The sequence below is a fragment of the Ascaphus truei genome, chromosome 11, assembly GCF_040206685.1.
Source record: "Ascaphus truei isolate aAscTru1 chromosome 11, aAscTru1.hap1, whole genome shotgun sequence".
NCBI lineage: Eukaryota > Metazoa > Chordata > Amphibia > Anura > Ascaphidae > Ascaphus > Ascaphus truei.
In genome coordinates this window covers 37,171,728-37,192,552 of record NC_134493.1, presented here as the reverse complement: position 1 = coordinate 37,192,552, position 20,825 = coordinate 37,171,728, and the positions used below count along the sequence as shown (strand labels likewise).

Below are 20,825 nucleotides of genomic sequence, written 5' to 3'. Positions count from 1 at the left end.
AAGCAATGCTGTCAGACCCTAGAAGGGGAACGCGAATGCTGTGAGGTAGACAGAATTGCTGTATTTGGTTTCTCAAAGGAACCTCCACCATAGTTTATGGTTTACAAGCAGAAAGTGAGGTCCTAGTCAGTGACTAATTTATATGCCAGAGAAGGCAACAATGGGAAAAGCTGTAAAAGTATTAAGATAAGTTTGTTACATACATGCCTATCCACTGACTCAATATAAAGCTGAAAAGCGAAACCCTTGCAGTGCTACGTGACTCATAGCAGCACATGCTATTTAAAAGGAAATCTTTAGTTGCATGTCGGCATTGAACGTGTTCTAACGGTTTGTTTTCCGTCTTATCTTTGGATACGTAGTGCAACACAATCAAGAATGGTCACAATAATGAATTCAGGGCACGTTATATCTGGGTGGTTGTTTACATCTGCACTGCTGGAGGAATCTGCTGAGCTCTGGGTTCCCTGTTTGGTTTTTCACTTATGTCATTTCTGTTTATATATTTAGACTTCTTACAAATTTAGACTGCTGGTTGTTAAGATTAATTGCTCTAAAATTACATTGCTCTGCAACACAATAGACTTCTTTATCTCTTGGTTTGTATTGTGAGTTTGTGGACGTAATAAAAATGCTAATTCTAACAGCCCAAGAACATAAGGCTGGTGTATAGCTGTTTAACTTTCCATTAACAGCTTGAAAATCTATACAAGCAGTGTGTTGAAAGATTTGATTATTTGTTTGTCCCAAGAGTCTGCTTGTGGCATCTCGTAAATAACGAGAACATCCAAACATCTAAACATACCAGCTGTAGAAGATACAATTGTTTTAGTATTTAGTAACGACGTTGCTTGTATATTCCGAGCCAGATAAATCCATCTGCAGTGCAGTCTTCTTTATTTTCTCATTATTTTAAATGACCTCCGCTGGGCAATGAGCATTAACATGACGTGTCTTCCGTGTTCAGACACCTAGTTTTGTGCAACCCCACATGGCTGGAATAGAATGTAACTGTGACACGGCCATGACGATGTGTTGAAGATTGTGAAGGGGATGGAAAAAGCAGATTCATTAATAATACTAATACACACAGGATAGCACTGCACTTGAGATCCACACTTTCACATCATTTTGACATCAGATAAATCAAGTGGGTTCTAGAATTTTTTTTTGGCAGTACTTTTTTCTTTTTCTTTAACGCTCTACATATGTAAATTTATTGAAGGCATTCTTAGACCTACATATAATGATTGCAACTCATTTTAGTATACAATTGTGTAATGTTAAAGCCATACAAACCTTGTTTCATTAGCATTCATTGAAGATTAATTCTATTTTGCAATTGATCTTTTCATGAAAGAAAAACACGTTTGTTATAAAAATAATAATAAAAAAAAAAAAGGTGGTGTATGCCAAGCACAGGCGGTTTAAGTATTTTGACACTCAAAAGTGTTTCATGCCATTAATATCATAAAGATGAAAGTAAAATTTGATTTATAAAATAGTGGTGTGTGTGTGTCTATATACACGTATACGGGCATACCAGACAGGCCCAGGACAGCAGTTTCCACACCCACCCCCATTGTCGGTGTTCTTAGCGAGACTCCCCCTCTATCTCTCCCCACCTCTCACCGCTCCCACACACAATACTCCCCCTCCACATCAAACGCATCCCACCCCCCTCCTGCATCTCACATCACCCTCTCTCCCCCCCCCCCCTGTATTTCACATCACCCTCTCCCCCCTGCATCTCACATCAACCTCTTTCTCCACATCTCACTTCAACCTCTTTCTCCACATCTCACTTCAACCCGGCACATTGTGCACACACCTTCTGTACCCTGCTTTCATGCCTCTGAACTTTCGGTGCGGGGCGGGCCTTTACAGGAGGCCATCCGCAACAGCAGCGGAGAGAGAAGCCTGCTGCGGGGGGGGGGGGGGGGGGGGTGGGGGGGGGGGAGCTGGGGCCCAGTATCCATGCGCGTAGCTGTCAGCACCGGGTCAGCTGGAGCCCGGCCAGAGGTCAGGTAATTGCCTTGGGGTCGGGGACAATTGTCCCAGCTCTCCTCCCCTGTCGGCGGCCCTGATACCAGAACACTGGTCAGCAGCCCAGGCAGTCATTCCCCTAACACTGTGTCCTCCACAGTGATTACTCCAGGGACCACCATGCTGGAGCAGGCACTTGGCGCGGTGAGTTGCGTCCCCTACGCGTGCAGCTGTGGGCCGGTGCTACATCGCACGGTCCGGCTGCAGGGCCTACAACGTAAGTGTGAGTGGAGGCTTTGGACCGGGACCTTGACCCTGTTGCCATCTTTCACCCCGTCCAGGAGACCCCAGGGAGCTGGTCACAGACAAAAGCACTGTGCTCCCGGGGAGGCAGTCCGATGCAGGGTCGGGGCCTAATCGTGCAGACCTCGGCCCTGATGACCGGAATGTAGCTGATGTGTCCGTGCATGCGCTGAGTGCTATGAATGTATGTGCGCATGCGCAAAATACCAGCAATGCTTCTGCACATGCGCAGAATACAATTCTGCACATGCGCAGTCAGTCACTTCCGTTATTTTTTTCGTGACAATTTTTAGGTTTTTTCCCCATGGAGATTTTTTTGATGGCACTGCCACGAAAGAAATTTCACTTCAATAAATATTGGGGGTTACCACATCGCCCCATATTGCTACCGCCTCCTCTTAGCAACTCTATTGATCTGTTGATATTGCCACTGAACAAATTCCACAAAGGGAAAACTTGTGTTTAAGGGCTGATTTCTACAAAACAAATTGACTTGATGTTGTGGCATTCTTGTGTAAAAGCAAAAAATACAGGTTTCTAAAACAAAAGGTTTTATCTCCATTTTTAGTTTTCAATGCACCTTTCAAACCGTTTCAACTTTAATTGTATTGGCGTTGTAATTAAATGAAAGCGCTCACCCTCTTACTACCTTTGCCAAGTTGATTACATACTTGTTTTTGAAGTGACACTTCTTTGCTGGCACCTAGTACATTTTGATGGGACAAAACGCTTTCATGGAGACGAAAATGTGTATCGGAAGTGACGAAAGGCACGAGCACGCGCGTCCCCGCCTGCTAATCTCGCATGCGCAGAAGCAGGCAGCGCCGTGAAACAGATAGGAATGAATACTGCAGCTCCATTTATTTATTAAACAGAAACAATTACAATGTATAACCAATTAAATAAATATGAAAATATGTAAGAAAATAAAGCTACTAAATTAGACACAAAATATACATCTCATGCAAACATAAGAAGCACTACATTCAATGCACTGTCCCCCCAAAACACAACTCATCTTATTTTTGTTTTGTTAATTTATTCTCTCAGCACTTGAGCTTGAAAGGTATTTAAAAAATAAAACCACTGGGTGGGTGTGTGCCGAGCTCGCATGTTCTAAGTTAAACTTCTTTGTGTTTTGTCACTGAAATTGTATTTTGTTTTTGATTGAATGAAAGACTTTTGAGAGTATGATTACAATTTCGGTGACAACACAAAAGTTTCACTTACATCGCGCATGCTCGGCACACACCCCGTCTTTTTTTTCTTTAAGTTTATTGTCTTCTGTAAAATTAAGAGGGTTTTCTTTTCAGCTGAGATCCTGAAATGTCTCAAGCGTTTCCTCCACCGGGTCTGCTTCCCCTTCCCCCTCCATGTGGCATGTTTGCGATTATACATATATGAAGATGAAGCATTTTACATTTTAAACGAGTGCTTAATGTTGGCATTTAAATTGTGTTGTTTAAGTGGTGCATGTATGCAGTGTTGGCGAGCTTTTGTTCTAATGCAATTTTTTTTGTTTTACACAAGTGTAAAACTATTACTTCTGCATGTGATCATCAGTCAGTGTTAGGTTAGTTTATACTTGCTTTGAAATATTTCTAGGCTGGGTAGGTTTGCCATACATTTTAAGTTATGGTGGGTGAAAAAGGCAACAGAAAACCTCCACCGTTGGCATATTTCAAAGCAAGTATAAACTAACCTCACACTGATACCCATCAAGGTTGAAACATGTCTGTGAGTGGTTTAAACTTGCTTTGCTAGTCCCATGCTGTGTTTTTAAATGCTGCGTGAACAGCGATACATCAGCTTAAATGGGCTCCATGTGAATGGATATTCCAGGCAAAAGGTGACACGTGTGCTCATTTGCATGTCATTTCCCAGAATCCCTTGCTGCAGTGGGAGCACTGTATGCGAGGTGATAATGGTTGAAAGGCAGGGTTGCAGACCTGTCTAAGACATGTGACTGTGCTCACAAGTGATATTCTTTAGTGTGTGTGTGTGTGTGTGTGTGTGTGTGTGTGTGTGTGTGTGTGTGTGTGTGTGTGTGTGTGTGTGTGTGTGTGTGTGTGTGTGTGTGTGTGTGTGTGTGTGTGTGTGTATATGCAGTGTTCGACAAACCTATACATTTGCACGCCCCGAGCGAGTGGATTTAACATCGTGGCGAGCTCCTATTGGCCCAAGCAGCACACGTGTGGTACTAGGTGGCGAGTAGATTTTTTTTTTTGGCGAGTAGATTTTTTGGTGATTTGTCGACCACTGTGTGTGTGTGTGTGTGTGTGTGTGTGTGTGTGTGTGTGTGTGTGTGTGTGTGTATATACCACGACTATTAAGGTTATGGTGGGTAAAAAAAGTGACGAAAACCCTCCACAGTAAAGCATAAAGCAACTGTAAATATTCCTGTATATTCATTTGCATGTCTTAGACAGGTCTGCAACCCTGTCTTTCACCATTATCACCCAGCAAACCGCACTTCCACTGCAGCAAGGGATTCTGGGAAATGACACGCAAATGAGCACACAGTGCCACTTTTTATCTCATGCTCACATTACATGAGCAACCCTTAGTCAATGTATGCTGCTTTAAACACAGCTTTTAAGCAAGGACTTGGGAGATGCAAAGTCAGTTAACCCACTCACAGACATGTTTCTACCTTGATGGGTCTCATCAGTGTGAGGTTGGCTTACTGACATTTGCTCAAATGAGATAAGAGTAGGTAATCACCACGACTATTAAGGTTATGGTGGGTAAAAAAAGTGACTAAAACCCTCCACAGTAAAGCATAAAGCAACTGTAAATATTCCTGTATATTCATTTGCATGTCTTAGACAAGGTTGAAACATGTCTGTGTGTGGGTTATCTGACTTTGCATCTCCCAAGTCCTTGCTTAAAAGCTGTGTTTAAAGCAGCATACATTGACTAAGGGTTGCTCATGTAATGTGAGCATGAGATAAAAAGTGGCACTGTGTGCTCATTTGCATGTCATTTCCCAGAATCCCTTGCTGCAGTGGAAGTGCTGTTTGCTGGGTGATAATGGTGAAAGACAGGGTTGCAGACCTGTCTAAGACATGCAAATGAATATACAGGAATATTTACAGTTGTGTGTGTGTGTGTGTGTGTGTGTGTGTGTGTGTGTGTGTGTGTATATGTATGTATATATATATATATATATATACACACACACACACACACACATCAGAGGTTTAATTCTATGTGCTGCACACAACTTAGGCTAGGTCCCCGCTGCAGCTGGCGGCGCACGCAGGAATAGGTTTAAGCTGATGCTTCATGTTGGACTGCACGGAATAGATATGAAAAAAGTATTTCTATTTTACAACCTAAGCTAGCATGTAGTTCTTGTTAAAGATATTTCTTCAAATGTGATGGATTTCTTTTTAGAGGTTGTACGTAGATGTTAAAGTTCGCTTTCACACAACTGCCCACATTTTTATGCCCTCAAGACCATTTTAAATGTTTATTTTACTCTTATTTAATGTCTCTGTTTTTGCCATGTAGTGCCAGAACAAATACTAAGCCAGCCTCAGCCTGTGAACGGGAATATTGGCACTTCCACAGCAACCAGCACTCTCCATAATAATAATGCCAAGCGGCCCACAACAATCAATCAGCAACAGCAGCAACCGGTGCCTCGTTACCCTCCCAGGGAAGTACCACCGCGATTCCGACACCAGGAACAGAAACAGCTTTTGAAGCGTGGTCAGCAGTTACCTGGCATTGCAGCCAACCTGGGGTTAGCCACTAAAGTATTAAACAACGAGTCAGGAAGCAACACTGTAGTGGGTCAGCAGCACCCAGTGACCAACAAAGACTTGCAGGGCAGTTGCAAAAATAAACCAGGTAAGAGAAATGTGTGTCATAAGGTTTTTGCTGGCTTTACTTTTTTTTCCTCCCATCCATGGTTTGATTGTTCAGGCATGTCGGCTTTGTTTGGGAAAGGAATGTCACTGGTATCCTCAAGCCAATTTTAATGGGGCAGATTGGTTGGAGGAAATGTTTAAGTGGACCTCAAATAACATCATGACCTAGCAATTATCTGTCATGAGCCATAGCCATTGTGAGGGGCTTCTCGCTGGAAGCAATTGAGGGCCACTTGGTAAACACTACTGCTTTACTGCATCTTAATTGATTATAAAGCAGGCTTGTCATTGATGCATATTATTTTTTTAATTGTGTGACGGTGAGATCACAAACAATTAGGGTGAGCAGCCTTGTGCCATTATTCTTATACCGCCTTTAGCTGACAGGAGGACAGAGCCTTCATCTCCTTGGACTCCCCTCATTCTTTCCATGTAGGGGGCAGGCGAGGGTGGGGGGGTCTTATTTCCAGACAAAATTACATTTAATGAAAATTATATCCACTAAAGGAGGCAGGATAAAGAAGAAAATTGGTGTAGTTTGTAAATTGGATATTTTGAATCCCCCTATTTGAAAGCCTCTAACATGGAATACGGTTTAACTGAAATATCTTTCCGCAGAATTATCACCTTGATAAAATATGATTATTTGTGTGACTGTTGATATCAATATATTGCACCAAAAATAAATTCTGAGCAGCAATTTGTGTCAACCTCAATGATTTAAAAAGGTGTTTCTATTTCTTACAGTGAGGCGATAACTTCTGTTTTGTTGAGGTGTTAAAAAGCACCCATTATATTTGTGGTTAATTTTGCCAGTACTTGGACTACATTGACTAGGGTAATAATGTTTTACTAAATTTAATTGTTGCAATTTTATTTTGTATTAAATATGCGCTCCAAACAAAAGGTATTTAATGTAGATCAGGAAATAATGTTTTATTTTAATTTCTTGCTTTTTCATAGGCATGCCTCCCATTCGGGATTTGGTCAGCCACTCCCCTAACCAGCTAGGTGACTCTTTTTTTAGCCTCTTTAGTCTGCACTGCTGGTGTTTGTGGGTGAAATGCCTCAATTGACTGCTTGCACCTGGTTTTATGCATAACAAAAATTCTTGTTTAACTGTTTTTCCGCTACTTATTGTTGCCTGTGTTTACAAGACTGCTCCTGACTGCATGTCCATGTGTTCACACCAGACTTTTTGTAATTATAAATTACACTTGGCATATAAATGTGTAGTTCTGTGCACACTTTATTTGAATTAAAGAACCATGAGTTTGATTTGAAATCTCTCGACGGTTCTGCACCAAGCTTTCCTGACCCCTTTTTTTTTTGTTCGAGCTAGACTGCAGGTAACTACAGTTGCGAGGGAAAAAAAGTATAAACTGGGGTCTCGCATTTAAGTAAACACAGTAAGGCTGCGCTTATAGTGCGGGCGACGGTGACGTCAGGCTGCGGTCGCTGGAAAAATCAAATTGAGATGAATTCCAGCGATCGCAACCAAGCAGTCGCGTCGCGCTTACTATATATAAGCGCATGCGACGGCGCCAATGCATTTGTTTTGCCGTGGCATCGCTGTCGCCGGCACTATAAGCGCCGCCTAATGGAGACCTGAAAACCTGCCGCGAAGAGGAGTATATTCTTCGTAGTGGGTGCGGTAGGGACTTGTACTGTCACTACTTCTGTTGCTTTATTCTCTTTAGGGTGGAAAGATGAAGATACAGTAGATGGGTAGGATTTTACCTAACTTCCCTTGCATTGCTCTTTCCAAGGGGTAGAATATTAGTGTGGTAACAAGAGTAAGATTGCAAACTGCCTATACCGTGAATATTAAGCCGGTGTTTTGGTCCCATTATCATGGGTATTTCGTGCAAGGCCGAGAAATTGCTAGCGAAACAAAGCGCTCTTAAACATTTTTTATTCAGAATTATGATTACTTTTCAGTCCTCCTTACAAACCACAAAATAAAACTTTCAAATATTTTGATGAAAAGAAAATTATCCTGTACCTCTGCACCACAATATAAAATTCAAAGTTTAGAAATACATTTTTATTTATTTTTTTAATTGGGTATAAGGGATTTTTGCTTGACATAGAGCTATAAACGCAAGTACAGTATCCACTAATTGTTGGCAAGCACTGGCTCTGTATGCCTCCATGGAAAATGTGACACTATAGTAATTTGTAGTCAGACTTGTTTCTACAAGCCGCATTTCTTTGCATTGACCCTGCTTCCTTCATGCTGCATTTTTGTGGCCAGACACTTTCTTGTACGGGTTACATTGCTCTCTCTTTTTTTGCCAATTACCTGATCAAAACGTATTCACCGTTTCAAAACTGCTGTTCTGAACTAAAGTTTTAGATGTGGAATAAATGGGAACCCCGCCCAGCTCTGTATACTGTGAACAGCACCTGTTGGCCACTAATCAGGGGAGAGGCACATTTTGGACTGATTCCTCTTCCTAACGAACACATTTTTGTTCGTTTCCTTGGGATTTCAAGGCTACAGATGCTGTTATTTAGCCAAATAATTGACTCCTTTTTAACTGCTGTAGAATTAAGTAGCAGTGTAAATCTGATATTGGTTGCTGCTTGCATAGCTCTACTGATGTATTGTAACCCCTTTACCTAAACGTGTTCTGGCTTCTCTTTGGGTTTATAACAGCCACACAACAGTTTTTTTATTGTGCTTTTTAGTCCCAAAAGTAGAAAACATAAGCGTTGGATTAAGTTTTTTGCTACATCTCCCCTTGCCAAATCTCTGCTCCCGACTCCAGCTCTTCATCCACATTCTATCAGACGCCTTCCATTGAGGCGTGCGGCGTCACTGCTGGTGTTTACAATACGAGTTTATTTTTACTCAATGATTTAGTTCTGTTGGAATCTGTGTTTTTGTTACAACCCCATGAATAGCTGGATGAGTGCAGTTTAAGACCTGTTGCTAGGAGCTCTTTGGGTTTTTTTTGTGTGGGGGGGCGGAGTTCAACATACCCTTTCAAAGTTTCAGGATGGTTCCAGGTATATGAAGTGATTTTTCTTTTCCAAGCACTGATAGAAAGGGGACTTATCAACTGAAAAAGGGAATTCTTTAACATTTCTCCTTACTTTTTTTGTGGTAGGGCACTTTTTTTTCTTCTGCTGCTGTTCATATAAATGTATCTTTATAACATGTGAAGTGAGAGAGACCTAAAGAGCACCTCCATTCATCAATGGCCACCAGTAGGTCAGGTTTTCAAGATATCCCTGCTTCAGCACAGGTGGCTCAAATGTTTGCAGTAGAAAAAAATGTAGTGTTTCTAACAAACCATGGAAAACTGCTTCTATTAATGTTTTTTTGAAATATTCATTTACGTTTGCGTAACTGTATGCATTGTCGAAAACACGTTTGTAGAAACTGTATTTGGTTTATCCAAGATCCACTGTGGAGTTTCAGGCTGTTCCCATGTTTTGTAGTAACTATATTGATCCAGGGGAGAAAATAAATATTGGCTTCTGATCTTTCAATGCCTTTTTAATTGGCTCTGGTTACTTGAGCACATCTCACGGTGAGACGTCTTAGGTCTCCATCTCTACTATAAATTACTATGAAAAACATAAGGCCATTAAACTTCTTAAGTACCTTCATAATGTCAGTTTTTTGAAAACCAGCTGATCATTTTTTTTAAAGCTCTCTATAGTAACCCAAGTATAAATCCCATCCTCCCCCCCCCCCCCCCCCCTTTATTTTTCAACTTTTTTTTTATTTCAACTTTTGTTTTCCAGATCTCAATCACTGTAGTCTAGGATCTCACTATGAAAATTCACACTGGGGACCGATCTCTTCCAATGGTGATCCAGGCACTAACTGGGACAAAGTTATTGTAGACGGTACGGACAAAGAAGCTTGGCCTTCGATCACAGGCAGCAGCCCAGAGTTAGCATCAGAATGTATGGATATTGACTCTGCCACAGACTCTGGGCCGCAAAAGAGCCATCTAGTGCCGCTTGGGAACACTGCAGGGGAAATGGATACCGTAAGAAATGGCATCGGGCATAGTTCTCAGAGCAAGTTCGTGGTCGGCAGCAACAGCAATAATGCAGGCAATGGAAGTATTAATGGTCCGTGGGGATTATCCCATGGAAACATAAGCACATGTCAAGATGGCCCCGATAGCAAATCGGATAGTAGGCACAACAGGATTAATGCTTGGGGCACCGTGAATACTTCGGCAAACGTTGTTATAAATCCAAGCACTTTGAATATGAACGGCAACCACGGTGCCTGGCCCGTTTTGGATAGCAATGGACATACCCTTAAAGGGTCTAATAATTCTGGCACAAATGTTCCAAGCAGTACTATAGGTCAGGTGTCTAACAATCGGAGTATTAACCCCAAAGTGGGCAGCTCAGCCCCTGGCTCCTGGGGAAGCCTTCAGGAGAATAGTGATTCTGAAGTCAATGGTACACGGAAGGTTTCTTATAGTGGGCAACCTCAAATCCTTAACACTGAAATGACTGGACCAAATAACACTACTAACTTTATGACCTCTAGTTTACCAAACTCTGCTGGCTTAATGCAGACAAATGAACTGCCTAATACTACAGGGCACGGGGCTTGGCGTGTGAGCAACATGAATCATTCTCCACTTCACACCCCTTCAGTTACAAATGGCACTTCCATTCCTCACCTAAGCAATGGTGAGGAAAAAAACGACGGATCTTACGGTACTACATGGAGTACCTCCGGCTCAAACTACTCCGGAGAAAAAAGTTCAGTCCCTAAAGGGCAAGCTAATGGTGACACTGTGAATGTGACTGTAATGCAGCCGGGCATGAATGGGCCCAGCGGTCCCAACTATAAAATCAACGGGAGTAAAGGAGGAGTATGGGAGTCAGGGACTGTAAACTCCCAAAATATGCATTGGGGAAGTGGAAATGGAGGGACTTCCAGCGGAAGTCACAGAGGATGGGGAAACCCAGCACAAAACACTGGCACTAATATATCAAATGGCGATTGGAACAAACTGCCTAGCAATCAGCATTCCAATGAGGGTGGAAACACCACAAATAGTAGGAAAGCATCAAACAGCTGGAAATCTACAGAGGAAGAGAACACGGGGCAAAATCCAACAGGGTCTCGGGGCAACGAGGCAAGTAATGTATGGGCCAAAAGTACAGGTACGGGGGAAATCGAAGGTAGCGCAGACAGCACTGGAAGCAAGAGCGAGCAAATAACCGGGGAAGCGCATCTGGAGAGAAGAAAAATGGACCATCAGACAATACTCGAAAATATTGTAAGTAAAGGTGACCTGGACCCCCGGGTGTTGTGCAACACTGGTTGGGGACAGACTCCAGTTAAACAGAACACTGCCTGGGAAGCTGAAGCTGCTTCGCTTAGGAGCAATAGAAAGACTGACAATGGAACTGAAGCCTGGGGAGGCTTTGGGTCAAAGACTTCTAACTCAGGGGGATGGGTGGATAAACCAAACCCTAAAAGCAATGATACCTCATCAGTATCTGGGTGGGGAGATCCAAAGCCTGCTACAGGGTGGGGAGATGCCAAAGGCTCAGTAAGCCAAGGGGAATGGGAAGATCAATTTGCTGCTACTACTGGAATGGTCAAGAAAAACCAATCATGGGGGAATGGCAAAGAGGACAAATCCACTTGGAGCGATGCACAAAAGGTCAAACAGGGATGGTCAGAGGGGCAGAAATCAAGTCAGGGGTGGGGAGCGCACAATAATGACAATTGGGGGGAGAACTCCAGGAGTAATCATTGGGGAGTAACAAAGTCGAGCTCTGGCAGTGACAGTGACAGATCTGCATCTGGTTACAGTGAGCCTGGTAGATCCAACACCTGGGGTAGTGGAAATGCAAACAGTAATACATCAGGCTGGGTTGAGCCCGCTAAGACCAGCCCAACCCAAGGGTGGGGGGAGCCAGCCAGGCCTAGTCTTGCCCAAGGGAGGGAGGAGGCTTCCAAACTTGGCCCCACTCAAGTGGAGAGTGAACACCTGCAATCAAGTAACTCTACCGAATGGAACAAAAAACAGGAGGCAGGATCACGGGGAGCAGAGTCAGCCACCAATAAACCTTCTGGTTGGTTGGGTGGACCAACACCAGCTTCGGCAAAGGAAGAGGAGCCGACTGGCTGGGAGGAGCCGTCGCCAGAATCCATACGACGCAAAATGGAAATAGATGATGGAACTGCAGCCTGGGGTGACCCCGGCAAATACAATTACAAGAATGTGAACATGTGGGATAAAAATATATCTAATACTACCAGTGGGGCAGAACCGCAGACACAGCAGCAAACACAACAGCAAAACCAACAACCGCAAAACCAACAACCGCAAAACCAACAGCAAACGCTGCCCCCACCATTAAGTGCCATGCAAAGCAAAGAGAGCAGCAGCAGCAACAACTCTGGTAAGGATTTGGACACTTATTGTGTACGATTATTCTTAGGTGAGGAGGGAAGTGATAAAACTTGATCATTTTTTCGACAGTCCTGAAAGCAGACTATTGGCACCCATTATCCTAACCCTTGCATTGTCCCTAGAAATAAATGTTTGTTATAGGGAGGGTGGGCGGTAATAAATCTCTATCATTTATTTATAAAGTGCCAACATATTCTGCAGCGCGGTACAATGGGGGTACAGAGTTGTATGTATTACATAAACCGAAGGACAAACAAGAGCACAGATAGAAAAGGTGATGAGGGCCCTGCTCTATAACATACTATTTTTTTATCTGAGTTTCTTCTGTCCGACTTGTATACACCATATTCTGGAGCTATAAATGAGATTACCTCCAACACCATTTTTGACATTTGTTTCATACGCTTAATAACGCTGTATACTTAAACCCGGAAACCTAACGGCACAAAGCCCAGTAATAAATATGACCGCAATAGTATGCATGTAATAGTATTTTGTTATGGCTTAGTTTCAGGATATCTGATATATAAAATTGGGGAAAGTATCTAGTACAGTTTTATGTAGCACTCCACTTTTTCACATTATTTCTACTTAATAGGAGTTACATTCCAGTGGAAATGTAACTCTTAGTCTTTTGAGTAATCTGCTGTTCCGAGTCAATTCATCCCGACTGTTTATCCTTATTGCTTTTGTTTTTCTTGTTTTAATTATTTTGCGTTTCACAGGTTGGGGTGAATCGTGGTCTGAAACTTCAGCTCCCTCTGTGGATAATGGTACTTCTGCATGGGGCAAACCCATGGAAACTAGCTGGGGGGAACACAGCGCTGAAACGGTGACATCTGGTTGGAGCCACGCTCCCATTGGTCAGCAAGCTCCAAACAAACCTGGTATGTTAGAACAGTTTTGTATGGTTCATTGAGATATTGAACGACTCTATAGATATAGACACTCTAACTCTAATGTAGCATAAATTCAGAAGGGAAAGAGTTTCCACTCTACCGACTGTCTCAACAGCCAGTTTGCAAACCATTTAAGCAAGACAAATTTGGGTGCATTGTTCCTGCCCCATAGAGCTTGCAATTAAATATTGGTGCCTAAGTGAGTGCGGTAAAGTGACTTGGTTTTAAATGTTTCCATCTGCTTAAAGGGCAGTGTTCTTAGCACTAATAATCACAGGAGAATAGTGCTTAGATTCTTTTGTAAAGGAATATATCGATAACATTTTTGCCCGATTTTATAGGGCGACCCTGAATATAAGACGACCCACCCCCACTAATTTCAGTAGTAGCTGGAAACAAAAAAAAAGGTTTTGAGAGGATTGAAAATGTATATTTTTATTTCAAAATGCCTGATAGGCTAGTCTTACTGTCCAGTATAAATGCAAACATATAAACAAAACAGTTTAATTGAGGTAACAGCATTCACAGTTCGCTGTCGGTAGCAGCATCATCGCCGCTCTCTTCTTCACTTGAGTCACTGCCTACGCTATCCTGCGTTGTGTGCTGCGGCTCCCACAAAAGATCATCTTCAGAACCATCCATAGCATTGGAAATACAACATTTCTTGAAGCCGTGAACAGTACTCTGGGAGGAAATAAGATCCCAAGCATGAAATACCCAATCACGCAGCTGGCTGACCGAAGGGTTTCTTATTTTACCCGTGGGAGTAAGAGTATTCTAGTCACCAGATCGAAGCCAATCTGAGTACTTCTTTCTTAAATGGTCTTTGAATGGTTTGTTAACAACCACATCGAGATCTAGTAATTGGGAGGTCATACCTCCCGGGGATGACAACAAAATCTGTGTGCATTTTAGCAATTTCCTTTTTTACACCTGGGGTTAGGTGTCCCCGAAATGCATCCAGTACTAGCATTGATCTTTTTTTGAGCAACATTCCTGGTCTTCTTCCCCAAACAACTTTAAGCCAGTCCCAAACCAGTCTTTCCTACATCCACAGCAACAATCAAAGAGAACTGGAGGCAGGATCAAATGTTAAAAAAAAATTATTAGCATATAAGTGCCCGTGAAGAAACTGAAGCAACACTGACGCGTTTCCTGCAATAGCTGGCGCTTTATCAAAGACGCTCTTTGATAAAGCGCCAGCTACGGCGGGAAACGCGTGCTATTAAATGTTTGTTTTTTTGACGTCTGATCCTGCCTCCAGTTCTCTTTGATTTTTGCGGTGCTCCACGTTCTGTACTCTTTTTACTGTTCTGGATTTGACTTGACTGGATACATGTTGCTTCAATCAATATAAGTGATCCATGAGTACAGCGTTATTTTCTTCCCTTACTGGGCTCGCTGCCTTAGGAGTTGCTTCAACTGTTTATGTGGATTAAAAGTTGCTGGGTTTTCCTATGACTCCTAATGCTGTCCTAGCTATTTGCTGGGCTCCAATTGGTTTCTATCCCAGTATAGTTAATATTTGATCTAGTATCCCAGTTTGTTACAGATTTCATCTTGATCTTTATTAAACGAATTATACATATCTTCATCTTAAAGTGGCTTGATCACAGGATATCCTGTAGCACTACACAGAGATTAATTTCTCCCAAATATAAATTTCCTATATCCACCCCTTTTCTTGCACTATCACTTCAGAAGGTAACTTTCTTTCGGCATAGTTTATCTTTTCAAAATGATGTATGGTGGAAGTTTTGTACCATCTGCTAATAGTGCTAGCATAAATTTTACGCTAGACTTCTCGTTCTATTTTACACTAAAAAGAAAAAGCATACAGAAAGACTAAATTTAAAAAAAACGGTACTTTATGTAAAAAAAATAACAAGTCATCAACTTACAATAAAAGAACTATAGAAAATATTACACTGTGCGCTCAACCTAAACTACAATGTGATGAAAATAGTTGCAAAACAACCTAATCATAAGTGATATAATCCCAATTACAACAGTGGAATATAAAATTGTGGGATGGCAGCCTTAGGACAAAATGACAAGTCTATCCTGTGACTTGTGACAACAATTGGGAATAAAGAATAAAGTCCTGGCGCAGATACCATAAAGAATACCAGTCCTGCCAAAGAAGTGAGGAGAGTTGAAGAATAGAGTGTAGGACAGTCCTGTTTTCCACCGTTCTCTTCTTTATATGGAGTATTCTTATGTTTCTATCCTTTTGTCAGAGTATTCTGCGAGGGAAAAAACACAAAAACAAAAAACCATTGCGCAGTATCTTCAGGGCAACGAATACACCTTTCCCCTGCCACTAGCTACTTACAGCAAGGCTGTAGGAGATAGACCTTGATTGGTATCTTTGGTGTTGATTCCAGGCACAGCATACACTGGATCACTTCGCTCACCGTCTTGTCTTCAAAATATCTAGTTGACAAATGTAGCTGAAATAAACAGGCATGTAAGGATAAAATCCTTTCTGTGAATGCAGCAGAGAGGCTGGTGATGTCAGGAACTCCTCTCAGGTTAAACACTGTGTTCACAATCACTGAAGTTCCCTTGGTTGAAAGTGAACTACACAGTCCCAATAGCCTTGAATAAGACTTTGCAGCACATGCAGGAGAGTAAAATGTCCTTACTTCAGACAGACAGAGAGATCTACCGGTTTCGTCTGTGAAAGACTTCATCTGGGGCATGCCACAGAACAGATCTCCCTGTCTGTCTGAAGTAAGGACATTTTACTCTCCTGCATGTGGAAAACAGGACTGTCCTACACTCCATTCTTCAACTCTCCTCACTTCTTTGGCAGGACAGGTATTCTTTATGATATTTGCGCCAGGACTTTATTCTTTTTTCCAATAAAAGAATGTTCAGATCTCCCAGATCAGGTCTCGGATGTAAACTTCAGCCTGGGGATAGTTCCACACACAAGGGGGGGAGCAGTAACCTCAAAACTGAGCAAGAGTCCTGGTGAATAGCTGGAGCAGCCACAACCGCAAATCTCAGACAGCTGATCGCAGCATCCTCGTGGGGGAGAGCAAGATGCTGGCGTCCGTCGTCACTGTCTCAGGCCTCGTGCGTTGCTGAACGCAAACTCTACCTCTACGCGTTCTATTTTATACCCTTTATTATTCAGGACAATTGCTCCTATTGATTAGCACAAAAGCTGCAGAGAGGGGGTAAAAGTGTGGTGATGATTGCAACCCGTGCGAAGCCAGGTACATTTAGCTAGTATTAAATATGTTAAGTCAATCTGATTTATGCTCAAAGTTGTCTAAATTGTTTTTTTTATAATTAGGTCCAAAATCTATGCAAGATGGTGGCTGGTGTGGAGATGATATGCCAGGAACGGGGAGCCGTCACAGCAACTGGGAGGATGATGATGTAGAGATCGGAATGTGGAACAGTCATTCTTCACAAGAGAATAACTCGTCTCATAACTGGCCGCCTTATATGAAGAAAATGCCTACTAAGGTAAAGCTGGAGATGTCTGTATTTACGGGCTTGTTTTATGCAGTGTTTCGGCTTCCTCACCATTAGGCCGTGCTTATAGTGCCGGCGACATCGCCAGAAAACAAATACATTGCCGCCGCCGTGTGCGCTTATAGTGCACGCGACGGAGCGACGCCACCGTCGCAAAAATCTGAAGCCAGCAAAATTAGATTTTTCCAGGGCCGTCACGTGACGGCTCTTGAACAAATAAAATTGCTGGAATCCCGCGACCCTGCCGCCCGGCGAAACATAACTTTTGCCGGTGGCGATGGGTGACGTCACCCGCAGTGTCGCCGTCGCCAACGACGGCACTATAGGCACGGCCTTATCCCATCCTTTTTTGTTTTAAAACCTATTGCAATATTTAATGTATTTTATTTAGGGCACCATGAGAAACGGGAATAAGCAAGATGAGAACTGGATGAATCCATTCATAAAGCAATTCAACAATCTGGGGTTTTCTGTGAGTATGAAATTGCAAGTTATCTCAGGAGCTGACTGTTTTTACTATTATTGTTTTGTTTTAAATAGTTGCACAATAACACACACAATAAGGCACAATAACTTTTCTTCCTCTGCTGTTGCAGAGAGAATCACCAGAGAACGCCATGCAGAGCAATAAGATGGATCTGTCTGGAGGTATGTGTGAGGGGAGAGCCATGCAGTGGCAGAGAACCAGACTAGCGTTTGTTTCATTCACAGATTTGAAATGAGAGGCCTGCTGAGTTTCCCTATGTGTGCGCAAAACATTTATTTGGCTGGTTGCGGTAACTTCCAATATTAATTTCCCTGCTGCTTTTAAAAAACCCAAACCTACAGTGATTTTAAATAGTCAGGTTACGGTTATAACCGGCAAAGTCAAAGAAATTGCAACCTGCATTTTTTAAATACAAATCGCATGCGCACACCAGATTGTGAGAAGGAAAGTAGGTCGGCTGGAGGAGTAGACAAGTGGTAACTGCCTATGTCAGTGTTTTTCAACCAGGGTTCCTAGGAACCCTTGGGTTTCCCGGGCATCCCTAAAGGGTTTCCTGCAATTTTCAGGTAATTTTAAAATTGTTCCAAATACAGAAGAATTTACAATGCATCTAATCTCAGACGCGCTATTAGAGAGGGTTGGGGTTCCTTACAATGCATCTAATCTCAGACGCGCTATTAGAGAGAGTTGGGGTTCCTTACAATGCATCTGATCTCAGACACGCTATTAGAGAGGGTTGGGGTTCCTTACAATGCATCTGATCTCAGACGCGCTATTAGAGAGGGTTGGGGTTCCTTACAATGCATCTGATCTCAGACGCGCTATTAGAGAGGGTTGGGGTTCCTTACAATGCATCTGATCTCAGACGCGCTATTAGAGAGGGTTGGGGTTCCTTACAATGCATCTGATCTCAGACGCGTTATTAGAGAGGGTTGGGCATTTCTCAGAATTTCACATATAGTTCCTTACCAAAAAGAGGTTGGAAACCTGCACAAGGTTGAAATCCCGGTAGCATTTTGGACAAATCACTTAATCTCTCTGTGCCGTTGGCACCTAAATTAGAGAAGTAGCTATTCGGGATAGGGACCTATTGTGCCATCAAAATTCTGTGCACAGTGCGGTTAGCTGCTGGCTCAAAGAAAGAAATATGATGAGAGTCTTACTCTCCGCAAGTTATAGACTATTCCCAGTTAATTCACAATGCAGAGCTTTTCTTTAAAATCAGACAGTACAAAAATAAGTTGTGATCACACACCTCAGGGTAAGCCACTCACGAGAGCAACAGAACACATCCCACTGTTCTTTTTATAGCCTATACATCCCCCCCAAAAAGCTAAATATAATATAATTGAAACTATACATGTTTCTTAAAACCTGTTCATAGGGTTGCCTCACAATAAGGGCAGATACTTTCACAGAGGTGATCTCTTAAGAGTTTGTATCCTAAAAAGTGCAATTTTTGGCATTGTTAACATGCTTTAAATGTGGTAAAACAAATGTTTTTCCCTGTGGTGTGTGGGGTCACATTTTTGACTCCATTCGCAGTGTTGGACATTTCACTGAAGTTTGTAAAGTTATTTGTGCAATGTCATGTTTTTCTCTAAAATATGACAAATGTAATTAGTATTAAGCTGGTTTCTCCATTATAACCACGAGGCTCTCTACATATTCTCACCGAGAGTCCTCTTTAATATGGTCGTGTGCTCCAAATCGGGATTTGTAAGGTTTGTTATAAAGCATTTGTTTCCTACAGGCATGTTACCAGACAAGCGGATGGATCTAGATAAACCGGGCCTGAGTGTTGGAGAATACAGTCGGGCTGTAGGGAAAGGCCCGGGGCCTCGTCACCTTTCCAAAGAGTCTTCCATGGATCATAATCCTTACTTCGATAAGGTCAGCACACAGAACTAGCGGGATTGCCTGCACCAGGTGCAGGGTTTACAGACAATCGGTCAAACTTGTAGAAGTGCAAGCCGCGGTTATCCCATCTGCAAGAGCAGCCCTTGTGTTTAGCGATGCAGATGAGTGTTTTATAGGCTTGTTTTAATGATAATCCTTGGCTTTGGCTTGTCAAGTTTGTGTCTTGCAAATGTGAAACTGTACATTTACAATGTGTAAGCAAGAGAATAGTCGTTGAGTCTTCAGATACCGCTTGAGCCCCACACACGGGCTCTTTTTCATATGGTAAAGTGGCATTCATTATCTACGTCACCTTATTTTGCAAGGTGTTGGAACTAGGGTTGCCAGGTGTCTGGGTTTGAACCGGACAGACTGGTATTTTGCCTCTCTGGATGTGCGGGCAGCAGGAGTGTGAAGGATGGCCGGGTGCAGCGTCTGGTAACCAGGGAAACGGGCGTCATCCCACCCCCCTCCCAGCCAGGGAGAAGACTAACCAATGGGAGGGCTCAACGTCATGCACAGCTCCCCCATTTGCATTCTGGGAAATGTAGTTTTCTCCCAGCTTTGCATGTGGGAGGGGAGAGGAAAGTTCCGCTCTGTCCCAGCCACCACAGGATAAGATACCAGGAGGGGGAGAGGATGAAAAAGGAGGATGAGGGGTTGGTGAGGAAGGAGGATGAGGGGTTGGTGAGGAAGGAGGACGAGGGGCTGGTGAGGAAGGAGGACGAGGGGCTGGTGAGGAAGGAGGACGAGGGGCTGGTGAGGAAGGTGGACGAGGGGCTGGTGAGGAAGGAGGACGAGGGGCTGGTGAGGAAGGAGGACGAGGGGCTGGTGAGGAAGGAGGACGAGGGGCTGGTGAGGAAGGAGGACGAGGGGCTGGTGAGGAAGGAGGACGAGGGGCTGGTGAGGAAGGAGGACGAGGGGCTGGTGAGGAAGGAGGACGAGGGGCTGGTGAGGAAGGAGGACGAGGAGGTGGTGTGAGGATGAGGGGGGTTGCAACAATCTTGGCAGTAGTGGGAGAGAAGCATTACGATCAGTATAGCTCGCCATGTATTACTGCAGGTATTATCTCTAATTTAGAGTTGAGGTAAAACACCTCTCACATCCATCCCTAAAATATTATATAGGGAGCGCCCCAGATATCTTTGTTTTACATTACTGCAGGTATGTTATTTATAAATTATCTGACCGTTATGTAATTTTATTTCTATGTTTCACTCCACGTATGCACCAATTTGTACGACTTCATATTCAATTTCGTACAGAATGCTGGGAATGGCGCTCAATTCCCAAACTCCTCGCCAGAATTTTTTTTACGAAATAGAATATGAAATGGTACATATTAGTGCATACGTGGAGTGACGTTTAGAAAAAATGACGTAACGTTCTGAGAATTTATAAATAACATACCTCCCCACCGACTATTCGAGCGCGCCACATTTTCACAATTGTGTCCAGTATTTTT

The 20,825-nt window shown here is 42.9% G+C and overlaps 1 protein-coding gene across 6 annotated transcripts in view; it reads left to right on the top strand.

Moving 5' to 3' along the window:
- The window catches only part of TNRC6A (trinucleotide repeat containing adaptor 6A), a 75,027-nt gene that overhangs the window by 41,719 nt on the left and 12,483 nt on the right, over positions 1–20,825 (top strand). For 4 of the 6 annotated variants that reach the window (XM_075565663.1, XM_075565659.1, XM_075565661.1 and 1 more), the window contains 8 exons: positions 5,806–6,147; positions 7,131–7,178; positions 9,927–12,572; positions 13,309–13,470; positions 16,790–16,965; positions 17,366–17,446; positions 17,571–17,622; positions 19,215–19,354. In XM_075565663.1, the coding sequence (XP_075421778.1) occupies positions 5,806–6,147; positions 7,131–7,178; positions 9,927–12,572; positions 13,309–13,470; positions 16,790–16,965; positions 17,366–17,446; positions 17,571–17,622; positions 19,215–19,354 (3,647 nt within the window). The remainder of the gene's footprint in view (positions 1–5,805; positions 6,148–7,130; positions 7,179–9,926; positions 12,573–13,308; positions 13,471–16,789; positions 16,966–17,365; positions 17,447–17,570; positions 17,623–19,214; positions 19,355–20,825) is intronic. The other 2 variants (XM_075565665.1, XM_075565660.1) reach the window with 1 other exon arrangement.